The sequence below is a fragment of the Cyrtonyx montezumae genome, unplaced genomic scaffold (assembly GCF_038088225.1).
Source record: "Cyrtonyx montezumae isolate F1298 unplaced genomic scaffold, pur_monq_1.0 scaffold_11, whole genome shotgun sequence".
NCBI lineage: Eukaryota > Metazoa > Chordata > Aves > Galliformes > Odontophoridae > Cyrtonyx > Cyrtonyx montezumae.
In genome coordinates this window covers 13,093,274-13,114,263 of record NW_027071837.1, presented here as the reverse complement: position 1 = coordinate 13,114,263, position 20,990 = coordinate 13,093,274, and the positions used below count along the sequence as shown (strand labels likewise).

Genomic DNA, 20,990 nt, shown 5'->3' with positions numbered 1-20,990 from the left:
AATGCATATGGCACAGCTTAAGAAGAACCAAAGAGACCTAAGTAAGTTTACTTGAAAATATAAAATTAAAATATAAAATTACTTTTATTAGACCACACAATATTGCTGGAAAAAGCAGAGAATTTCTCAGACATGTTTCTGCTTCAGCAGATTAGGCAGAGCAGTAAGGCACAAGGCAGAAAAAAAACTGCTCGTAATGTAACATAACCATGCCAACCAGTTAAACCCCTTGAGAGAAAAAAGCACTTTGCAATCAGGCAGCAGCACAGCGCGTTAGCAGCAGGCCAGATGACCATCACTGGTTCCTCTGCAAGTGACAGAAAGACACAGTACTACACAGACAGAATACGTCAGGCCCCACTTTTAACACACAGTCTGTTACTCGCAGCAAGGCTGAGGTAATGTCACTGCCATATGATGAGACATCAAGTAAACACAGGGACACGAGCTCTGCTATAGGACACCCCAAGCTGCAGAACGTGGGGGTACAGGAGAATTTTTACATACTTCCCCTCAAGTTAAGCCTTCCAGAGGTGTCTGCCTACAGCCACCCCTGGGAGATAACATACAGGGCTGAACAGACTCTCATTTGGGAGGGTGAGTTCTTTTACTGACACCAAACACGAAGTCATGCAGATATAGAGATGCTGCACACTATACAACAAAATTCACTTTTATTTATTATATTGCAAAAATCCATTTTTTGTATCCGAAGACTGACAAGCTTAACTTTCATTACAAGACAACAAATCTAAACAATAAAAAGAATATTGCTTTGTATGAGCCTGCAGTTTCATAATCTGGAACTACTAATGCCCCTGAAAAAGGTGTTCTCACATTGCCTACTTGTTTTCTGCCCCATGCCTCGTCATGGATTTTGCCATCGCAAGCATTCATGCGGTCAGAGGTTGGGGCAGGGCTAATCTCTTTGAAGCATGCTGAACAAGGAGGCCTGCCCTTGCAGCAGACAAGGCTCCAAGGCGAGGGAGGATCAGGGGCACTGGATGACTCAAGCAGACTCACAGCCAACTGTGCTTGTGGCAACTGAGCACTTGCTGACACAATGCATATCAGATGCAAAGGTGGCAACCTCAGGGGGCATCTGCACTGGCTGCTTCATGATCCACCAAAAAAAAAAAAAAGAACTGCAGTCCCTGAGGTCCATTGCCAGTAGCAGCAGGCAGGGTATGGAAATGCAGGATGGATGCTCTGCAGAGCAAGCTCGGGTCACTGGGCAGAGGACAGTCAGACTTCTCATGGTGGTATTTTCTGAAACTGTCAGACCATGTGTGAGGCTTGAGAAAGAGGCTAAAGTAGGAAATCAGGGATACAACGAGAAAGGATTTAGGTATGATGGAAGCAGGAAGAACTTGTCAGGCAAGCGCATTACTCACATCGGAGTCAGACAGACTGGCACGCTAATAGGAGTCTCAGAACTTCCCAACACCACTGCCAGTATTTCCCAATAACACACAGGAAGCACAGATGCTTGGCCTCACCTGACACCCTCTGTGCAACAGGCATCTCCCAGACTTGGTGGGAGGAGAGGTACTGTAAGGTACAGCACTGAGAGGCCACCAGGTCAGCTAGCAATTCCAACAGGAATCCCAGGTGAGGAGGGCACCATATGTGAAGGACATGTAAACATTTAATTGCAAAAAGCAATCCAGGATACAAAAAGACTGTGACAGCTTGGAGGCTGTTAAAAATGAAAAAGCACCCCCAAGAAAGCCCAAAGCACACAGCACGCTGCATGAAAAGTTCAGGTCAAACATTCACGACTGTACTGAATGGCCAGGTAAAACATTCACCACAGTTAGAAGAGGAAACAAAGCACTTGAGAAAACTCAACCTATGGATTGACAGGGAAGCTACTGAGGGAATCTCGGACACCAGGACAGCTTTTGAAAACAGCAACCTTGCTTAATGAGGGCAGTTGAGAGCAGAAGAGATTGTAAAACACATATGAGGTCAAAGGTAAATTCAAAATAAAGGATTAAAAATGTCTGCATAGTACCTTGCAAAGTTATTTAACAACCTCAAAAGCAGGAAAACAACTAGAAAGAAGTGGGCTCTCACGGAGAGAGAACACTGTGCTGGTCTTTGCTGGTGAAGCAGTTGGAGGCACAACCACATCCATCTTTGCAGCACGTAGGTCAGAGAGGCTAAGTCAGTGTGAATTAATTACAGATGGAGCATTAGGCTGGACAGACCAGTTAGTACTGCTCACCTGGACCACATGTTTACAGGAAAGTTTTAAGCCTGAAACTGAAGAACTGCTGGATGCCACTGCCCAGAGATTGGCATAAGAGGAAAGCAAGTGTGACCTCCTTCCCTGCTAAGTATTAAATGGTCAGATCACTGTGCACTAAGATGTAGTCTACTGGGAAAGAGTATGAACAGCTTCTGCAAATGAGAGTCCTAGAAAGGCCTCAGCTGCCTCTAATTTGTTTGATTCATCTGGAAATCCCAGGTGAACACCTGACAGTCTTATGGAAGGGATCAATCAGGATTACTTTTAAAAACTTGTAGATGTAATGTAGCCATCCAACAGGGACTTGAGGCTCTCTGCGACAGTCAGCACATTTCTGTGCTACATACTGCAGGCTCCTGGCAAACGTCATCACCGTAACACGATGATGCACAGCTTTGCTACACGTTGCACTGTTTGCAACCACATGCTTTAGAGCACCGTGATGGACTCAGATGAACTCAGTAGAGAAAAAAAAATGAAACAAGCAAACAAACAAAACCCATATCCTTGTTTAGCCTTCTATTCCAGCTTGTGAGCTCTGTTCTGATGACTGGGAAGTTGGATGTAGGGCAAACTGGCAGTGCCACCAACAGCAGATACACAAAAAAGAAGTCTGTCATGGCTGCTTCCTCTCCCATAGCTTCTAGACGTACCCGAACAGCAATCTACCTGCTGATGCTGCCCAAAACTGGAGAAATCAGTTGTGACATCATGAAAAATTAAAAAAACCTCCACACAAATCCAACCAGCCCCCCCCTCCCCCCCAAAAAATACAAAAATAGAAGCCAGTAACAACCTTGACTCTCCTGTACTACTCTCCACTGATACCTTAACACTGTAGTCATCTCAACAAAGAGTGCAGTTATATTCTCAATGCAAAAAAACAAATCCAGGTTACAGCAACTTAATCTGCAGTTCTTGGCAGCCTACAATCAGTACAAGGGCTGGTTGTGAGGGTCCCATCCCTTCCCAGATAGTATGGGAAGTCCCAATCCCTTAAGCCAGCTCCTGCATTTAGCATACTAAAAGGCTCAGCAAAAAGACTTACAACTCAAAGGAAAAAATAGCCTGACAAAAAGCAGCAGTTAGTGCTGCTGACTTATCAGGCAGAAACAGCACAGCAAGCACACCGTGATCAATGCATGTAGTAGGAGTGAGGGTGTGTGTGTGCTGTTTGCCATGGACACAGAGTCTTATCCAAAAGTTGAGTTTAACTCATGCTAGTTACCCAGCCCAGCAAACCAGTCACACCATTAACTGTGCTTGCAATAGATGTGATACGTAGGAGAAGTCTGATCCCCTTTCAGCAGCATCCCCATCATACACTGGCTTAAAAAGATTACAGAACTGCAATTCAAGTCTATAATGTTATTCCAGTGACTCGCAGGATACAACGCACTGCATAAGGCAGCTATTCAATACTAACAAGACTAAAGGAAAAAATAATTCTGGAAGACCTAGAACTACCCTCAAGCAAAGAGACCACAATGTTTCCACAACAAAGCTTAAACATCTTTCTAAAATTAAATATTCTCTCAAGTACACAAGATACAAACACTGTCTCATAACTATGTACAGAACACTTTGAGTAAGATCCCTCCAAATGTCAAAACTGAATTTCAAAAGCTATCTCGTCAGCCTGGGAACACTGGAAAATAACCACGATGCATTTTAATTTCGACACATTAAAAGCTGCATATTCAAGCTTTATTTTGTTTTTCTCCACCAGATACCACTTTATGAAAGCGAAGAGAAAACAGCATTCATCTTAAAATTGCAAATTAGACAACATTTCTGAAGCACTCATAAAGCTGCGGCACCACCACAACACACACAGCCTCTCAGAAGCAGTACTGGGGTTCTCTGAGAACGCTGCATCTCACAACTGTCACAAAACCTTTGCTGTATTTATGCTATATGGAATCGCCGGCTCTGCCGAAGGTGGTCGTTTGGTACATACCACAGAGACCCACGAGCAGATCCCACACGAACATCACTCAGTCATTACACTGAGTGAACCGAAATGAAACAGCTGTGAATTAAACCAGTGACCTCAAGGGCAATATTATTTTGTTGTTATGAAACCCGTGCATTAGTTAGCTGTTTGTGCACTAGTTTCTAAAGGCCAAACCACAGAAGACAAATCTTTATTCCAGAGGATGAAACATTCAACTACTTATACTGCCAAACCATTTTCAAAAATCAGAACACATACAAAAGCAATGGCTTTTAAAGGTTGTGAAAGAACACCTATGAATTCCCTGAAGAGAGTTCCTTTCTTTTTTGGGGGGTATCTCAGTACAATGCTTCAAGGCTCCAGACTCAGGGCTGCAATTCCAGTCAGCACACCTGGCAGCTGCAAATGGGCACCTACTGTTCTTCCCATGTAAGCAACAGGTGGGCCTGCACTGGCATCAGGCAGTCCTGCTGGGCACTAAAGCGTGGGCTTACACACTCTGCTGGCACAACATCACTCCATCAGCAGCAGTCCTGCCACACCCACGCAGGGCTCACAGAGTCAAGCCCACCACCTACCAACTCACACTAAAGCCAATGATCTTCCACGTTCTCTTAGAAGCCACCCACAGGGAGGGCGCCTAACAGTCTTCACAGATAAGATAGCAAACTCAATCCACCATTACCGCTCTTTTATAATGTTCTATGTCAAAATAAAACAAAACAAAATATCCTTGGTGTCTTGGTTTAAAATACAGTGGCCAGACAGCAGACAGATGTTATTAACAACAGCACTGAATTTGTAAGACAGAAGTGTCAATGGATCATTAATAACTGGTAAAGCTGTACAAAAGTATGTGTATGCTTTATGAACTTCTGCAAGCTCCAATGGAAAAAAAAACAAAACAATTTTTAAGACAGAAATAAAGTGACACTAATATGACATGGAAAAGATGCACATTGTCACAACAGACCTTCAACAGCAAAACTAATGTTTTCATCCTCAAAAACACTGCTGTCAGATGATTTTTCAATTTAGAACATTCTGCAAAAGCAGAAGCTGTTAAGGGACCAGGATTACTGCCCTCCATCAGTCCCCTTCAGCAGTGGGACCATAGGAAGAGAAGGAAAAGCCCACACCAACTTCTGAAAACCAAATCCAATCCAGCACAGATGATGATGTACTTTTTAAACCATACAAACTATTGTGCTCATTACTGATAGTAAAGCATCATGTATTTATCATAAAGTGATTAGGATATTGCTAAACTAGGATTTTTTGTCTCTATAATCCTATTAAAAAGGTTACTCTAAAGCCATACTGCTCCAGTAAGTGGAAATCTTACACCCTACATGTAAATTTATTCTGTCATTTTATATCCTTTTGTTGGCAGTACTGGCATTTAATTTAAACAACTAATTTGTGTCCCTTTGTCTTTCTCTCACTATATATACACAAACAGAGATGCACACACACACAGCAGTACAGAGATGCACACGCCCACCCCAAGCAATCTAGTTTTGTGCCTCAGCCATCGCTCTGATCCTCCGAAGGAGCCCGGCCCTTCTCTTCCTTCACTAGCTGATCTCACATTTCTTCCAGGCACCCAGGCTGCCCTGCAACCAGAAAACAGCTTTTGAGAGTAGAAGAACCATAGAGGCTTTCAATTAAGATCTCCACAGCACTTAGACACTTTCTGGTCCTAATGATAATTTCTCCTCAAAATAGCCACTTGTACATACAACGTGATGATGACTAAGAGGTAACTGGCAGTCGACTGGTAACACCTGGGAAACACCAAGGGGAGAAAAACATTTTGGTTTTTTCATTACCCCCTAAGTACAGAACACTGATTTTCATTTTCATTTTTCAATACTGATTTTCATCCAGTTTCAAACATTCCTGCTTAGCACTCTGATCTGCCTCACAACTTTGCCTCATTAAAATTTCATTATAATCCACCCCTTGCTCGGCAGGGGGAAGAGGATTTATGTGAAAGACATTACTCGTGGCTCAAGATATCCCAAACTACAAATTTGCAAAGGTTATAAAAACATTTGGGGAAGCAGCCAGTGCATGCAGCTTCTTCAGTCACCTTACCTTCTCTTTCTGCTTATCCACATTCTTAAAAATGCAATAGATCTATGGATCTTATTTCATTATAGAACCATAGTTCGCTGGTTCTATCAGGGCAGTAAATAGCTATCACAACATTCTCTTGGTTCTAAAATGTCCCATGGATACCATTCTTTTTGGACAAATAGAACATATAGAGACGAAGCAGTTATGCAATACAATTTATGGAAGGTCTTGTCTTTAGCTTGTGTTGGCAGACTTGCAACTGCCTTAAGCTTTGCTCAGAGAAAGGATTCACTGAACAGAAGCCTAAAAACACGAAGGAAGATCCTGTGACCAAGAGCACCCGAATGGAGAAAACTATCCTTGAAAAAATGTCCATTGAAATTTTATTTAATTGAACAGCGACAAAAGCCTTTGAGGGACTCAAGCTAACACAAATACAACTACAATTCGTTTCAGATATAAAGGGTAACAGTACAAAAAAAAAAGAAAAAAAAAAGAAAAAGAAAAGCAAATGTCTCCAATACGCCTCCAAGTTCTCCAAGTTGCCAATTTAGGCAAAAAAATCCTGAGTTGTGTCTGGAGTTTCCTGGCAATCCAGTCAGAGGAAAGAATAATTCCAACAGCAGTAACTAATTTCTATGGTCTCTCTTGCTACTAACTTAAAAGCAGACTTAAAAGTATCTTCTATTGGTAAGAACATTTGGCAGACAGACAAGGTCACATCCACATCTGTCCACCATAATGACACCATCAGGAACTAAACACACTTCTCCCAAACCTCACTGCAGAGCTTCATGCTTCGAGTCACTCTTGCCTCCTCCATAGACCTGAAGACAGAGAAAGTGGGCACTACAAACAATCACAGGTCACACGGGCAACATTTTCAAGTAAGACTACCTCCCTCTCTTTAGATAATTGCATTACTTAAAGTCAAATAGAGGCATTATCTCCAGAAGCACCTGACAGTTACTGATCTCTCTGCAACAGGTTCTTTCAAGAAACTTCAGCTGTCTCTGAGGAATTAAACTCCAGTGTCAGAATTTCAGATGCTGCTCTGGACTTCTCCTGTTTTCTCCTCCAGAGCAATTTCCACTAAACATTTCACATAAAGGGACAGTCAAGGATGTGCATGACGTTTATGCTGCTTAAACCTTGGATTTATTTCTACAAACCGAACATTTAGATGACTACCACTCTGAGGTAAAGCAAATACTTCCAACTTTCAGCATATGGACTTCTAAAACGGATGATAAACAGTTGGGAATACAATGAAACCTTGTCTAAACATTTCTGAATGGCTCAGCAATTTTCCTTAGGGGAAAAAAAAAAACAAAAACAGAAGCAAGACTTAAAACCAAGACAAAATTTCACAACTTTTCAATGAATACTTTAGGAATAGCCTCCATAATTCAAGTTACACATTACAGCAATCTCAAGAAGGGTACATACATTTTGTTTTTTAACAGTCATACTCAGAAGCATTTAGGAATAGCCTATTTATTTAGCAGGGACAGGAAGGTCCTGTTTCCAGCCATAAAACAAGTTGTAGCAGACTGCTCATCACCTTATACGTTCACCAATTCTGTCTAGCATAACTACACCCCTTTCAGCTCATGACAAATAAGACTCATCTGCTGCTGAGGACTTCTGACACATTTAAAAAGGAAGACAACCCACGTATGTTAGCAGAACAGTACACGGCAGCAGGCAAACTTCAAGTAGGTTACACCCAGCTACTTGTATTGTGTATGGAAAAAGCTTACCACCTCAAAATCCTCCAAAATGAAAGGAGAAGAAAAAAAAAGCTGACAGCAAATAACAAATTTCATGCTCTACCAAGAAAGGCACTACTGGAACTACTTTCTGTGATGGTGCAGACTTCTGCACTAAAATATATTCCAAACATGGCAAACAGTGCATACTTGAGGTTAAGAAGGACCACAGTGGCCACTATGCATGGCAACGTCTATCTCTTTGAATCTGTTTTTCCTTGAAATAAGAAAGTCTGCATTCTCTTATATCCTTTATTTTGAATACTTGTTTTTACCCAGGGTTCCTTCCAAATTAACAGCACTTATCTTCATCTTCTTTCAACTTCTTTCCCACTGATTTTATGAGAACTCAGATCTCAGACTGTGTTGGTGTATATCCCACATAAGATTTCTGCTGCCTGTATGTGCATACTTTTCAGTTCTAACTGAACTGAACGAGAACCTGAATTATACTCCTACTTCTCAAGGAAGAGAACTAATCACCAGAAATACACATTTTCCCAACAAGTTAATAGGGATTAGCTTTAATACTACATTTCCATTCAGTTCTTCATAGTTCAAATAATTGCTTGTACAACACTGTACTAAAAGAACTCTCCTATTGCCTGGCTTGCAGTTTTCCAAGTGGGCCAGTGGGTCGCTGAAGCTTTGTTCCGTTCTGCCTAAAAGATGCATCACTTACAGCTACACAACTCCCTGCCAGCACTGCAGCCATCCGTGGAGGTGGCTCCTTCCCTCACTACATCTTTTCCACAGTTTTTCCAGCCATGTCCCCAGCCTCCAATGCTCTCCCTGCAGAAAGTCTACGTGCAGATAGCTGGCACATTTTTCTCATTGGCATTCATTGGCTGTGTAATGTTACAATCAAAGTAAGTACGGAGGACTAGAAAAGAGATATTTTTATTTTGCCCTTGTAAAGCGTACACGCAATCTCTGCATAACATACATAACCTCCAAAAGTCAATGTTTTAGCACCATTATCTATACTGAAAAGATCTGCCTTGCAATGTCATTCACTGGCAGCTGAACTTCTGCTTCCTCAGTGGGTAAGGAAAACCGTGTAGCACCCTGTCCTTACTTTCTTACTGTCAACAGGAAAATAGAGCTGGAAACAGCATTGTTTACTTCACCGGCCCAAAACGCTGCATGCCCATCAGTGCAGCATCACACACTTCTCCCACCTTTTCTAAGGCACCTGAAACTCACGAGCTCTAGATCTTCATACACACACAACTCAGCTCCATACCAAGTGGAAAACAAGGAAAGTAACTCTCTGGATAGGTTGAAGCAGAAGTAATTCTGATGCTAATTTGAAAATTATGACACAGATCCTTCCCTTCTTCCTCTTCTACTTCCAACATGGACACCAGACAAGCAGTCTGTGTCACAGATCTGAACCCACCCCGTGCCAGTGGAGCCTGCAGAGGAGAAATCCTGCTGGCACAGAAGCAGAAGATAAATAGCAGGAGTATGATTATGGACTTCTACATTACAAACACCTCAGTCCTAAGCATGACCTTGCAAACAATGCCACAGGATTTAAGCTAAAGGGAAGAAGGGCACAAAATATTTATTTTTGAAGCATCAAGGAATACAAGAACTCACTCCTTAAAACACAGAAAGGCACATGTGCCCTGCAAAGATATACACTTCTCTGCACAGCTGCTGTCCCAGTGACCTTGCCACAACTCAGCAGATCTGTTCTGCATTCCAGATGTCATTCTCAAGAAATCAGCACTTTAATATCTTCAGCTGCAGGTATTCAGTGTGACTATGAAATACCCACACACAACAAGCACTGCCTTCAGGAAGTTACCGAAGTCCAGCCAGACCAGAAAAATGAAGACACATCCTATAAAGCACAGAAGCACATGAGCAGTCTGGGATACAAGAAGGGAAGAGCAAGCATGAAGGGATGTGACAATTACAACAAAAATACAGGATAAATGCCTACTTTTGTCCCAGCACTAGGCTGAAAGACACCAGAGCAAAAACATAAGTCAGCATAAAACACAGCACTAACAGTAAGGAAATCTCCATCACATATCACTCCAAGTTCAAATTATTAACTGCTCTCTGAATGCAGCACTGTGACCATCTTCATTCTTCAATCTTATAGACACTGTACTTCCAGCATCTTTTGTTTTTGAGGATAGATTTTGCCAGTTTGTGAATGAACAGCTGCTGAGCTGCCTCAAGCTGTTACTTAGATGCAAACTTTGCAACACTGAACTGCATACCAATGTAACATACCAATGTATCACCCCACTCCATAGGAACATAAACATCATAAAGAAGGTCAAGCATTCTCATAATGCTTTGCTAACGAGGGTCAGGGCCTGACTGGACTTGTTTTGGCCTCCAGCCTAGCAACAGTTTCTGTGTTGGCCAAACTCTGAGGAGCCCACTATGTCTTTTACATAATTTGCACCTTTCCATTCCTGCATTGAGGCTCTTGCCACATAAAAAACCACCAGCACATGGCTCAAAAATCTGCGTTAGCATACGTCCTTTGGAAGACAATAACTTGATGCTACAGGAAGTCTGCAATAAGCAGCAAACAAGTACTTAATGTAAAAATGGGTAACTTGGCACACTGGGCCTGCTCCATTAATCATGGCAGGAGCCTTGAGAGATCCAACAACTATGAGCTAGATAAACACATTTCATTCACTGACTGGTCACAGCCTACATCCCTACACTAAGTGAGCTGTGCTAGACCCAAAAAGTTGTCCACAACAGCACTTGGTCCCTATACAGCAACATGTAGTCAAAAGGTGTGATACCAGAAATGCCCATACAGTTGGGTGATATCTATTGTTACTTAACACATAAGACAGTTTATTTTGTTTTAGTATTCGATGCTAGATGATGTTACAGTTATGAGTCATAAGAAATAACATGTTTAGCTCACAATTAAAGATGAGGCAAAACAGATTTTAGTAACTCAACAAGTATTTGTATTAAATAATTAAATTCTCAGTAATTGATAGCAAAGGATGTTAAGGACATATACACAAAGTCATACAGAGACCCAGGATATTTCTCACACGCAGACAGGTCACACAGAAATATATTGCTATGAGAAACAGTGTCAAAAATCAAATTTGCAAAATCCCCAGAAACCTTTATTAAGCAAGTTTCTTCAACAGAAAGACACACTAAAAGGAAAGGTGATAGAAGATCCCAATGTACCTAAAAGACAGGAGGCAATAAAATGAATGAGCAGATGGACAGCACAGGAGAAGTGGCTGCTGACTCCTCACCTTACCTCACCCCTACCCTACGAGGAACAGGGGAACAAACGGTTCTACAAAAGTAGCATTAGAGTGCAGCAGAGCACTTACAGCTTTGTGGTGACTGCTTTTAGCTGAAGAAGCAAAAGCGGGGCCCCTTTCTTAAGGCCATCAGTGATGCAATCCCTTGTACTAATATAAACATAAGAGCAGTTCACTACAATGAGTTTATGAAGCAAAAAGTCCTCATTATGTTATATTTAACTCAATTTGGAGTTTATCAGATCATTATTCGCTTCATTCACCAGTCATAACAGAAGATGAGCTCACCAGTAAAGGCAAGTTCAGAAGCCATACAGCTCAGTTCACTTTCCTCCTCTGCTGTACCAGACTGCAGTCACCAGCCCTGCTTTAAAATATGCTGGGAATTCCCTGCTGAGCACTGCCAATGCCCGCCAAAACACACATTTTCTACTGCACTGTATTTTAAAAACTTCCACCACAGGATACCACTTTGAAAGAACCACCACTTCATGTTCAACAGTGCAGACAGTGTTAAGACAGAAGAAGATGCTGGAGTTAGTAAGAAAGCATGAGACATACATGAAAAGCAGAATGAAGTCAGACAGACGCACAGACACCGGAGAACACTTCGCTGTCTGCACTTTTCAATGCTGTTTTTTGTTTTATGACTGGTGTTGATCTTTAGCTGTGACCAAGCAATCATTATAGCTGTTGTGTAACATCACTGAGTGTGACAATAAATACAAATTATTGCACAGAGTAAGTTTCCACTGCCATGCAAGTGCAATAGAGCAACAGCAAAATTTCAGACTTCTGACATCAGCAACAGCAATGTCAGTAGGTACAGCTGAACTCGGGGTGGGTTTGCAGAGGAAATATTTACCTTTTTCCCTTGTTTAAAATCTGTACTCTGAAATCCATTCTTTGTTACATTTTCAGAAGGTTTTACAAAAACGATCGTAAAGAAACAGACCAGCACCAACGAGGAGCCCAGCACAAGGCTCCAACTTTACATGTGACAATAGGTTGTAGAGACTAAAAGAGGAAGCGAGGCACTGGTCAGGAAACAAGAAAATGAGAAGCACGTAATCCTACGAACCTGCAAGCAATGACATTTTTATTTACAGATGAGCAGGCACATGAATACATCTGCACACAAACCAAGTCTGTTCCTCGACAGCCAGCAACAAACCCTGGAACTATTTCTTTCTTACAGGGTTAATTTACACTCACTCTGAGCAGAATCACAACTTCATTTGGAAGTGTGAAAATGGGTCAGCACAAAATGAGCCAGCGGTATGTTCTAAAACTGTACTGAATTTAAATGCCTCCTAACTTTGCTAAGAACTGAGGTGATGTGATATCACCACGCTGTTTGAGAACACGTAACCTGACAGACTGTAGACCTGGAAGCACAAGGAAGTACAAAGGTCAAGCAGACCAATCCCACAGCGTAGCTGTACCTCATTCCTGCAGCCAAACAGAACAGCTGATGCAGAATACTACAAGACATCAATGAAGAAAAGAACTGGAGCCTTTCCAAGCTAACTGGATTAAGGTTGGATATCACCTGGAAAATTGCTTAACTCTGAGCCCTTCAGTCACAGGAGATGGTGCAGCTGGGCAGACGAGTGGTGGCAATGATTGTGGCTGCCGGCAGCCGGAGCCCTGCACGTGCATGGGGCTGGCAGCCTCCTCCTGCACCAGACTCACCACAAGTATGCACATCAGCTGAATCCATTTAATGCCTCTGGCACAGTCCCCCTGCAAGATGAGGAGGATATGAGCAAGCCATCAGTAAGGCACTTGATGCAAGGCACTCGTGGTAAACATCCATCTCCTCAGCCAGGCAGGAAACAGGGCATGGCTGGCAATGGCCATTCCAGCTGCAAAACCTCGCTCCTGGTTACCAGTACCAGCTGGCGGGGGCAGAACACACATTCCCCTAACAAACTGTGTCAAGTAAAGAAAGGTGCTCACCACCAAAACAATCCTGCCAAGCAGCAGCCTGTTCCCAAGTGACCTTCAGGAAGGATGCAGACTGCTAGTGAACGAATAACCCAATGTACACCTTCTCTACAAAGAGTGGCAATCACAGAGGACAGGAAGAGCTAGGAAGATGAGGCAAATGCTGCGCAGAATCAGAAACTCAGAAGGATGATCTCTGCATGTTAAAGGAAATACACAACAGTAAGCAGAAATCTGAGAATCTTTAAGGGATATAGTTCTCATTTCCCACAGCACAGCACAGCTCAGCTAAACTCTCTGAACACTTCCCATCCTGGGACAACATCCATGCACACACAATTCCCACTCAAGCACCTTCCTGACAGAAGAAAAAGTGAGCAGCATGAACCTTCAGTCCCTGCCTGCTGGTGGGCGGCCCTTTCCCACTTCCACAATGGAAGGCAGGACATGGCATTGTTTCCACTGATCGTGAAGGAATGGGGTGTGTTACACCAAACCAAACCAGAAAGGAAATAATGGGATGTGAAGTATTTGTTTGCAAGGTAAAAAATACTGGGAAAAAGGCTATTTGGTTTTCCTTCCCCCAAAATGCATGACGTAAAGTGTTTTACAACACTTTCTGAAACTCCTCCATTCTATTTTCATTAGCACTTCTAAACCTCTATAGCAAAAAACCCTGCCTTTAATTAATTGCTCTGTGCCATAACTTTCCTCATCCAGCTGAGTTTCAGGAACAATGTCTGAATGATATTTTATGTAAGTGACAATTTTAGTCTGCTGTAGCAGTTCTCAAACTCTGCATCAGCTTTCATACCTCCAGGATAATTTTTACATTCCTTCCACTCCCACCAGTGCAGTTTGAGAGCCACCACACTGGTAGAAGCAAGAGTAAAGGACATGCTCTGTCGAGCACACCCTGAGAAGAAGGGAGGGGATGTCTTAGGGAGCAGATCACAGGGATGTGAAATTTTAAGTAAAACACTGTTCAATTAAGACAGTAATAGAGGAAAACGTTGGCAGATCAACAGAAGACTGCAAAAGAAAAGGAAGCCTGTGGCATGATGGATCTACCAAATCTGCCCTTGCTGAGACACTGCTGGACACATTCAGCATGTTCCCATTTTCTTCTTCTGAATCCAATCTGTCTTTGAACCAGCACCTTCCAGCAATGCCCTCCATCAGCATCCTGTATCCTGTGCTTTGGAAATTACAGTCAGAGACACAAAAATGCCAGCTATTTAACCCCATGTCTGGGCTGTGCTCAAGTCTGAAATCTGCACCCTTTCAAAAATGGCATTTTTTGTCTCCTTTTCAAGAATTGCTCAAAAATCCCTTCCCTTCAAGCCTTGCTGTGGTCCTCAGCTCAGCAGAAAAAGGCTCCAAAAACCTGGAGGCACTGCAAGCATCCTTTGTTCAGAAGACAACACACCAGAACCTCTGGCCCAAGTGATTCAGCAGCCTGCCCCTCTTTGATCCTGCCCAGTTTTCTTGTTCAAAGACCTGCAAGGAGTATGAGTAATGCTTGGGTGAGGATACCTGCTTACAAGTCTTTCATCTTCCCTGTAATTAATATAATTAAAAATATATTTCTAGAGTTCAATCACTGACTTTTATTTTAGGCTACTACTTTAAGACCAGATACTGTAATACAAGGACAAAACTTGCAGAAGGATTCCTGGCAGAAAGCTGCAACACCCATTCACTGAAAAACACCAGATCTTATTCAGCCTTTGAGCTCTACAAGATGAATCTCAGCTTCAAATACAACATCCTACCTTTGTGAGTTACCCAGTTATTGATAAGTCTGCCTGCAAACCTTCCGGCTGCTGGAAGCCAGGCTGCCTCTGAACGTTTGGCTGAAGCAAATTATTCACTGACCTAGAATTTTACATGTAATACTGAACAACTTTTTCAAAGTTGTCTCCCCAACCACACAAACATAATCAGCTCACGAGGCTGCTGAAAGCAGCAGTTCTGCCATCTGTCCGCTTATTCCCACCTCACACTTGTGCAGGCACAAGTGGTTGTGAAGCCACACAATGATCCAGAGGGAACCAATCTCTCAAAACCAACCAGGGAAAAAATAAAATGATAATTAGATCATTCTTCCAGCCTGACACACAGCACAACTGTGCACGCCAGCAGGAGCACGGGAGTAAGCACAAACAGCATCAGACACTGTAACGGCTGTACCATTTGCAGAAGGCCATTGGCACAGCAACCTTTTTGTAAGGTCAAGCACTAAATCCCTGCAACACCTAAGCGCACACATGAATTTAAAGCAAAATGATTTGTATTTCCCTAATTTGCTATTCTGACACTTCTAAAGGAGTAAGTGGGAGAAGAAAGGTGAAGGTCACCCAGAAGAATCAAAGTGCTGCTGGAAAGCATTTCTGTGGTCTTCACCTCTGCCTCAGTTTCCCCCAACAGAACACGGACAGTAACACTAATCTCTTCAGCAAAACATTGTGACACGACCGAAAACACACCGTGGTGATACAATAATGCTGTTACAGGGAGACAAGGACAGAATTCAACTTTCTTGTGGCAATGAAAGAGTGAAAGGGCACAAAGCTGACATGGAAACCTCCGACGGTCTGGGATGGAGAACAGACACAGGACACTGCAAGGCAAAATGGCCACTGAGAGCAGCAGCTCCTCAACATCACTATCTACAAGAAGACAGACACAGATGTACAAACTACCTGGGTAAAGAAACTCACAGCGGAGTCTCCCTGCCCTCCTTTCATTACTGGTACTCTGATGTAACCACATAGGAGTTATGAAGAGAGCATAGGAAGGACTTGCTGGGGTGGCAGGTTAAGTAGGAATCCACAGAGCTGGGTTGTCATGACAGCAGCTGAAAGTATGCAAGAGATGTATAGATCCTGGGTGTTAGAACAGCAAGGACTCCAAACAAGATCATTAAAACATGACATTATTTTTAACACCGAGAGGTATACACTACATCTCATTAATGAAACATGGACTGCACAGTAACCACTTGCACTGGTGAGGGTGCATGTGAATGGAGGACACACACAGGAACGCTTCTGCTATACCAGCAAAGAGCACATTCTGCCCAGAGCCCAACAGTCATGCGGCGCTGGGAGGGAGCAGTGCATGCGCTCCTGTGGATCCCTCACTGGAGCCTCAGCTGAAGCTCGAGCTTGAGTTTCTGAAGCCCAAAACTCACCACACAAGCTCCATCCCATTGTAAAGCAAAGTAAAACGGTGGAAATGATTTCAGCAACCCCTTACATTAACTTGGCATTCCCAAAGCATGCACAGTTGGTAATGTCCCAGCCAGGAGGAAGTAACTTCCTGCAGAGAAAAGTTACTCTCTGGAGTGCCCAGCCATGCTGGCAGCAGCACGGGCACACTACTGGCACTGCCAGGTCGGGAGGGCTCAGCACAGACCCCGGCGAGCACAGCCCAGCTCCGCACAATGCGGCCCTTCGTGGGGGCTCTCGAAGCCCTGGGTGGAGGCTCTCGCAAGCAGGCTTGGGAGGAAGAGGCGGGTGTGACTGACAGGTGTTAGCTGTGATCCATTCGGAACTTTGGAATTTGGACGTGGTAGATGGCTGATGGGTTTGGTATATCTAATACGAGATTGTCTCCAGGGGTTGCTGCAGAGCAAGGACTCTGGGACCAAGCAGCACCCCAGGTGCCTGAACGTAGCGGTACACCAGCGCTCACACAGCGGGTATCCCTCCAGGTACTCACCGTGACACCGCGCCGGAGCAGAGCCCGCGCTCACGCGGACCACGCGCGCTCAGAGCCCGCTTAGCGGAGGGGTCCCGGCGCGGCCCGCAGCCACTCGGACAGCCGGGACCGAGCCCGACCCGGCACCCTTCAACGCGGGCTCGGCGCCGGCGGGCACGCGGGGCACAGGAGGCGGCGGAGCTCCGGGGCGCACCTCGGGCCGGGAGGGCGCGGGGCTGCGGAACCCGGCCGGACCCGCAGGGCGCGGGGCGCGGGCGCCGGCGGGCCGGGCCCGGGGCCACGCGGGGGCGGGGGCCGGCGGGGTGCCCGGCCGGGGTAGCCGGGCGCGCGCGAGGCGCGGGGTCGGGCGATACTCACTAGGGGTCATTGGTGAAGCGGGGGCTCCGCGGGGGCTGGTAGCCGTACAGGTGACAGTAGAGCACGTCGAAGCAGAAGCAGCACATCTCGGCCGACACCACCATCTTCCTGCAGCCGGGCCCGCCGGAGCCGGCGCCGGGGGAGGCGAGCAGCGAGGCGGCCGGAGGGGAGAGGCCGGCGGGGCCCCCGCCGCAGCTGGGCGGCAGCGGCGGGGCCAGGGCGCAGCCGGCGGCGCCCCCCGCCAGCCCCCCGAGGCCGTTGAGGCGGGGACCCCCAGGCGGGGGCAGCGCCCCCGGCTCGCCGCCCGCCGCCGCCGCCCCGCCGCAGTGGGAGCCGCCGCCGCCGCCTCCCGGGCCGGCCGAGCCCGACGGAGGGGAACTGGAGAGTTTCTGCTTCTTCACCCCGCAGCAACCCGCCGCCATCTTGGAGCCGTCTCCCCCCACGCAGCGCTTCCGACCCATGGCGGGGGGGCCGGCCGAGCGGCTGGGGGACGTGCGGCGGCCCGCTCCGCCTCCTGCCGGGCCCGCTCCGCCTGCAACGGGGAGGGAGGCGGAGGGAAAGGGAAGAATGAATGGGGAGCGGGAGGGAGAGGAAGATGGAGGCGGGGAGGGGGGAAGAGAGACAGAGAGAGCTGCGTTAGGGCGAGCGCTGAGCGGCTCCGGCCCCCCCACCCGGCCTTGCGCTCCGCTTCCCTTTCCCTTCCCCTTCCCCTTCCCCTTCCCCTTCCCCTTCCCTCCCGCTGAGCCGCCCCGAGCGTTCCTTCTCCTGTGGGGAAAGTGGAGCAACTCCACCCCGCGTGCGGAAGGAATAAAAATAACCCCGGACCCGAGCTCGGCAGCAGCGCAGCCCCCGGGGGCTGAATAATGCAGGTGACCTGAGGTGCCCTCCGCCTGCCAGGGGATGCTTTCTGTTAGTGCCGGGGTGCCCCTACGACACGGGACGGCCACGGTTTCGTTCACCTCCATATTTGCCTGAATTACGGCCCCGGCGGTACTTCGCCTCCCGGGGCAGCTGGCACAGGGCTAGCTTTGCCCAGGCACTGCGCGATGGCACTATGGTGCTTAAAAACCTATACGTACGATCAGGAAAAAAAAAAATCACCGGCAGTGCTGTGCAGCTGTCTCTGGCATGGGAGGTGGCAGCTGTTCAACACAGAATAGCAGCGCTACAACGTCAAGGTAGGCGAGGGAGTGAGGGCTGTCTCACGCAGGTTAACTGTATAGCTAAAGACTGCAGGTTTAGAGAGGCTCAAAGTCACTGTCCCCACTTAAATGTAGCCTACAGAAAGCCTTCGTGGTTACAAACTACTTAGAGATTCGGTTTTCTTTGTTTAGATGGAAATGATTTCTCCTGCAAAAAGGAGAGGAATCAGATGGTGTGAAATGGTCTTTTTTCTTTTTTCTTTTTTCTTTTTTCTTTTTTCTTTCTTCTTTTTTCTTTTTTCTTTTCCTGTTCCCCTCTCTCAAACAACTTTCAAGTCTCCTTAGAAACAAAGGCAGTGTCTTCCCCTTATGGGGTTCATTAGCTTAAAACCAGTTAGCAGTGACACCTTCTGTTGCGTTTGGGAAAACAGTTTCCGCAGGTACTGAATTCTGTCCTTTCCTAAGTCTTTCAACTACGATCTTTAACACAACCGTGTTTAAAAATACCAATTGCAAAAGCTGATGATAAGGATAGAAATGTGAGTTGCTCACTGTACTGGGACAGAAAACCGTGATGTTTGGTGTCAGTGCTGGAGCCAGGACTGACAGCCTGTGCAGTGTCAGCAGCACCAGCAGTGCACAACTGTCTGTTTGGTTAAATCTTGTATTGCACTGCTCCCTGAAGGAAAGGGTCAATTGATTATGTTATTCATTCATTAAAAGCACTTTACTTTTTCCACTTCTGCAGATGTTCTTATCTGTATCTTCCTGCATGCTTACCAGTAGTCGTGCTCCTGTTTTTCCCTCAGTGCAATGCAATACATACCAAATTCACCTTTTGTTGAGACAGAAGCAAATATGTGAACACAACTGTACAAATTCTCGTTTAGTGGAATCAGGAAGACAAAACTCTGTTGTCCAAAACATTTGTCACTATCTTGAAATGGAAAGAACTCTGTGGATTTACAAAACAATTTTCAGAAGTCAATGGAATTATTCAATTTATGTATGAATAAGAATTTATTCTTTGAATGAGATGGCTTTGGTTAATTGCAACATCTGTTTCATTGGCCCTTTGCTTCAGTTAAAGCTAAAGTTCCTTTGCTGGCCTTATTACAAGGACCCTGAGCGTGTGGAGTTCCCTCATTTGCACAGTATTTCTGTATTCTGTGCAACCTGGTGTAGGGAGCTGCTTTGCAGAGGGGTTGGAGGTCCCTCCCAACCCCTACAATTCTGTGACACTGCTAACTGCAGCACATTTTCTCCAGATGATTGATGTTCATGCTGTGAAATGCACTGAGTGAATTCAGTAGAAAAAAATCTCTTATCATTACAAGGGGTGGTAGTACACTTAAATCAGTGTGGTTCAGATGAGAGGTAGCTCTTCTTTCAGACTGGCTGTTAGAACACAAGGTGAGCAATAGAGCTCAAGTCCCAGTGACTGTAGAATTGTCACCTGTTACCAAGTGAGAGATTTCAATTATTTTTTAATTAAAAATCACAACCCGTGATTCTCTTTGAGCACTTTTAGGGTCATAGTGGTAAGCAAATTAAAACTGCTTGCAAAATGGCATTTCTCAGTGGTCCAAAGCTGCTCTGAAGGACTGCCATCAAACAACAATAATGAAACAGGCTGGCTTGTCCAACTGGTCTGGTTCCAAGGGTCCAACCCCTTTGGAATCCATGATGAACCTGGCACTGCCTTTAAGGGAGTCAGGTATTAGGCCAAAAGATGATCAGTGAGTTTTGAGTATGTTGTAATCTACTTGCAAATAAGAGCAATGAGAACAAGGAAACAATGAGCCAAAATTGGGCTGCACTGTAAGCAGGAGTGATATAATCCTTGCCCTATTAGTATCAATTCTTTTAACTGGGACTGTGACAGGTGAGAGATTTACAGGAGTCCTCAAAATAGCACGTTTAGGCTGTGGTTTCACGTGTGTTTCTGCAGCAGTAGTAACTTAAGCAGTCGATTTAAGCAACTCTACCTCAGCCAATTGTTCTCTTTCCTGTCCCACCCGTTCTGCTGTGTTCGTGCAGGTGTTTGTGCAGATGTGAGGCAGAGGATCAAGCTGACAAACAATTATTATTTTCCCTCGATTGTCTTTCAGCCAATCGGTTCTCCCATCTGGTGTGTCAGAGGGTGACACATAACTGCGTTGCTCTATTCTTTGGGGACTGTACAAATCTGAGAGCCACTAGCTCTGGGCAACTTTTCAGTACTGCTGAAAAATGAGGAAATGCAGGCTAACAGGGCATTGCACATAGTTAGGGGAAAACTCTCCGAAATGATACTTCAGCATTTGAATTTTCAATACAGGTGATAAAGACCATGGAGGAAAGAGATGAGTGACAAAGGAGCCTTGATGCTGACGGAGTTCATACTTAAGACTGTGGAAAAGTCAGAGCTAGGGAATGAAAGAAAGGGAAATGGAAAGCCCTCTTTTCCAAATATATCATTTTCTTAGAATT

The 20,990-nt window shown here is 45.1% G+C and overlaps 1 protein-coding gene across 2 annotated transcripts in view; it reads right to left on the bottom strand.

The window, feature by feature from the left end:
- The window catches only part of AMMECR1 (AMMECR nuclear protein 1), an 89,788-nt gene that overhangs the window by 45,958 nt on the left and 22,840 nt on the right, over window positions 1-20,990 (bottom strand). Inside the window, exon 2 of one of the 2 annotated variants that reach the window (XM_065729633.1) lies at window positions 17,377-17,908. In XM_065729633.1, coding sequence (XP_065585705.1) covers window positions 17,377-17,908 — 532 coding nt within the window. Of the gene's footprint in view, window positions 1-17,376; window positions 17,909-20,990 lie in introns of those variants that run through there. The other variant, XM_065729634.1, reaches the window with a different exon arrangement.